General features: G+C 39.7%; 1 protein-coding gene across 1 annotated transcript in view; it reads right to left on the reverse strand.

Moving 5' to 3' along the window:
- Tmem67 (transmembrane protein 67) overlaps positions 1 to 3,268 on the reverse strand; it is a 48,627-nt gene that overhangs the window by 11,906 nt on the left and 33,453 nt on the right. The window contains exons 17-20 of the mRNA XM_029533409.1: positions 2,959 to 3,057; positions 2,672 to 2,758; positions 1,566 to 1,665; positions 1,338 to 1,477 (exon numbers count right to left, since the gene is read on the reverse strand). Coding sequence (XP_029389269.1) covers positions 1,338 to 1,477; positions 1,566 to 1,665; positions 2,672 to 2,758; positions 2,959 to 3,057 — 426 coding nt within the window. The remainder of the gene's footprint in view (positions 1 to 1,337; positions 1,478 to 1,565; positions 1,666 to 2,671; positions 2,759 to 2,958; positions 3,058 to 3,268) is intronic.

Genomic DNA, 3,268 nt, shown 5'->3' on the forward strand with positions numbered 1-3,268 from the left:
AGGCTACACAGAGAAACCCTGTCTGGAAAAACCAAATTAAAACAAACAAACAAACAAACCAATCTCTACCTTGAAAAGTGGCCTATAATTAGCAACTGTGACATCTTGCAAGCTTGTATCATCTCACAATATTACATGTCATGGTTTGACAGTAAATCCCCAAAAGCATGTGTTAGAAAGGAAACCCCGAGGCTTACAGAAGAGGTAAGACAGGAGGACTCCACCCTCAGCAGTGGAACATTGGGCATAGTAAAAGAGGCTTGGGTCAGCAAGGTGGAGACCTTGAATTCTTGATTCTCTTCTGCTTCTACCTTCAGAGACTTGGGGTTACAATCTTGTACTACCACACCTGACTTCATCAAACAGTATTAAAACAAAACAAAACTCTGCTTACTGAAAATACAAGTATGTGAAGCAAGAGAAATGTTGATTGGCCATTCTACAATATATATGTACATTCTACAACATATATGTACACTGACAAATCATGCTGTATTCTATAAACATATAATCTGTGTGGAGGGATATGCTGGAGAGTAAACCTAGGGCCTTCTGGATGCTGAGCAACTGCTTTATTATTGAGCTATCTCCCTCTGCACAGAATGGCTCACTTCCTATAACTATTTGGAGATGAGGTCTTACTAAATTGTCCAGACTAGCCTTGAACTTATTCTGAAGGCCAGACAGGGCTTCAACTTGTGACCCTCTCACCTCAAATTCCCAAGTAGAAAATGTACAATAGTGTAGATCTAGAACATTATTCCCAAGGCAGGGGTGAGAATATGGATCCTATAGAAGGGAAGGTTTTGAAACTATATAGAGGGTATCACCTGAAAGCTACTACAACTAATCTGTAATGATAAGCAACACAGGTATTTTATACAAGTTCACTAGCAATTCTGCCATAGATCACTGGTACTCTGGCTTTAGGAGGCACAAGGTAGAATGGAGGTACCCAGGGCTGAAGGGAAGGGAAATGGGGGATTGTGAACTGTTGCATAGGAGCAAAGAGCTTGGGTTGTAAGACAGCTCTGGAGGCAGATGTGGTAAGAATTTGTTGCAATGTGGATATACCTATAGCACTGACCTCCTCATTTAAAAGTGGTTCTGATGGGCAACCTTCTAAGGCCCCATCACATCATATTTAAGTTTTGCTTTTGTTTGTTTTACAGGAAGGATAAAGGGGGGATGTTAAAGATATTTCCTTATACTGTTTTGCCAATAATACTTTACCACAGCAAACTGCTGAGCTGTCTGAAAAATTACTTGAAATGATAATAACACTTATGTAGTGCTAATAAGCAGCATCATATAATTATATAACAGCTCATACAAACCTCCAAGAAGAACAGTGTGGTAAGCACTTGAAAGAGTGGATTAATTTTTCTCACAGTCTGAATCTCATTCCATTCATTTGCCACAAAATACGTTCTCCATATGCTCACAGGAACAGTGGCGCTCCGCACACCACCCTCACCTGGGAGGGGAGATCACGTGAGTAAAGCATTTTCCCTTTGTGCTGCAGGCAGCAAGAGAATTATGGCACAAAGACCGATTTCAGTTACCTTCAACAGCTTTAAGAACTTTTCCTTTCGGCCGTTCCCAATCAATAAAGAATATATCTATGGTAATCTGGGATATGAGCTTATGCAAAAACTGGAGAGCCTAAAAATAACAAACAACAAAACACTTGAAAAGAATCATCACTCAAGAGCAATTATAAAGCTACATGCTCTTTACACAGCACAGTGTAATCACAAGAGCACATCATATACCAAGTGGATCCAACTGCCACACACCTGTTAATCCGCCTTCTTTTTTTCCCCCCTTAAAACAGGAACAGGAGAGAAGAGGAGATATCCTCCTCCCCCCTCCTATAGGCCCCTTGCATAAACAACTCCCTTCCTCTAGGCTCTGCACATTGTCTGACTTCTTCCTACAAAGGTAAGCTGCAGAGCCCTGGAGAAGCCGTAGCTACCCCTGCTGTCTTTCCTGACTCCAGAACTGAGATAGAAAGCCGTGTGTAGTTGAAACATATTCCTCTCAGTTACAGGAACAGTCCGTCTACACCAAGTTCTCATCCTGGGGGCATGATGGACCAAGGGATAAAAATCCAAGTACAGGATGGTAACTCTCCTGAAGAGTTCCTCTCTCAGTGGGCAAAGCAGAGACTTCACTTCCAAAAGCCGATGGGATGCAGCCTGCCAAGTAAGTATGTGAGGAGTCGTCAGCTACTTGGGGGAAGACACACTTGAGGGGTGGTTACCAGAGAAGGATGAGGAGGGAAGGGTTAATACTAATTTCTACAATTCCAACACATCACCAGACTTAGCTTTTAATCCTCATTAACAAATAGACAAAATCCACTATGGAAGGTACTTCATCCCATCGTGATTTTAAAGAAAAAGTTTAACACTGAAATATCATTTTGTTAAATTAGCTGTAAGTCATGATTGCTGATGCAAATTTATAACTTCTTTGAAGACATGATTTAAGGCATAACTTTAAATGGGCATATTTATAAATAAAGGCACATTTCCTATCTACAATAAAATAACTGATGCTTTCTTTCAAAACCAAACAAATTTTACACCTAAAAGTTTAAAGGAATTTGAAAGACTGGGTTTTTAGTAGGTTTTTAACGTTGGGTAAGCTGTCCTTTGAAACCTACCTTCATAGCAAAGGCGCATCCCACGTAAGTAACGAAACGCTCTTCCTGAACTGGCATCGGCAGCAAAACAGAGACTGATTTCTGTGCCTACAATAACAATCATGCCAGGTTCTTAGTACATAATTTATAAACCAAAGGAAGCACACACACAGTAAATCATGTTGTCCTCCACAAACGGGACACCAACAGGCGGGGCAGTCACAGCTGTCTCAGTGAACTTGAACAGAATTAGGTCTCTTATAAAATTCAGATATTGACATTTATGGTAAATTCAGAAACTCACTCACTTTGAAGAAAATAAGCCAATAAAGACCTGTTCCCACTGTGATGATAAAAAACACATTGGCCAGATCACCAGCATAGTACAGCAGGAATTTCATAACTGTCTGCAATTTAAAAAGAATTACAATTGTTAAAGATTCAATTTGTTACCTGCTTATTACATTTATTTCTGTTAAACAATTGAGCAGGAAATATAAGCTCTATTTCACTTTCATCATATATAAAATAGGAATAATAAAAGCACTGCTTTTATTTTAAGAACTTAAAAGTATAAAAATACTCTCTCTCTCTCTCTCTCTCTCTCTCTCTCTCTCT

Source organism: Mus pahari, chromosome 22 (assembly GCF_900095145.1).
Source record: "Mus pahari chromosome 22, PAHARI_EIJ_v1.1, whole genome shotgun sequence".
NCBI lineage: Eukaryota > Metazoa > Chordata > Mammalia > Rodentia > Muridae > Mus > Mus pahari.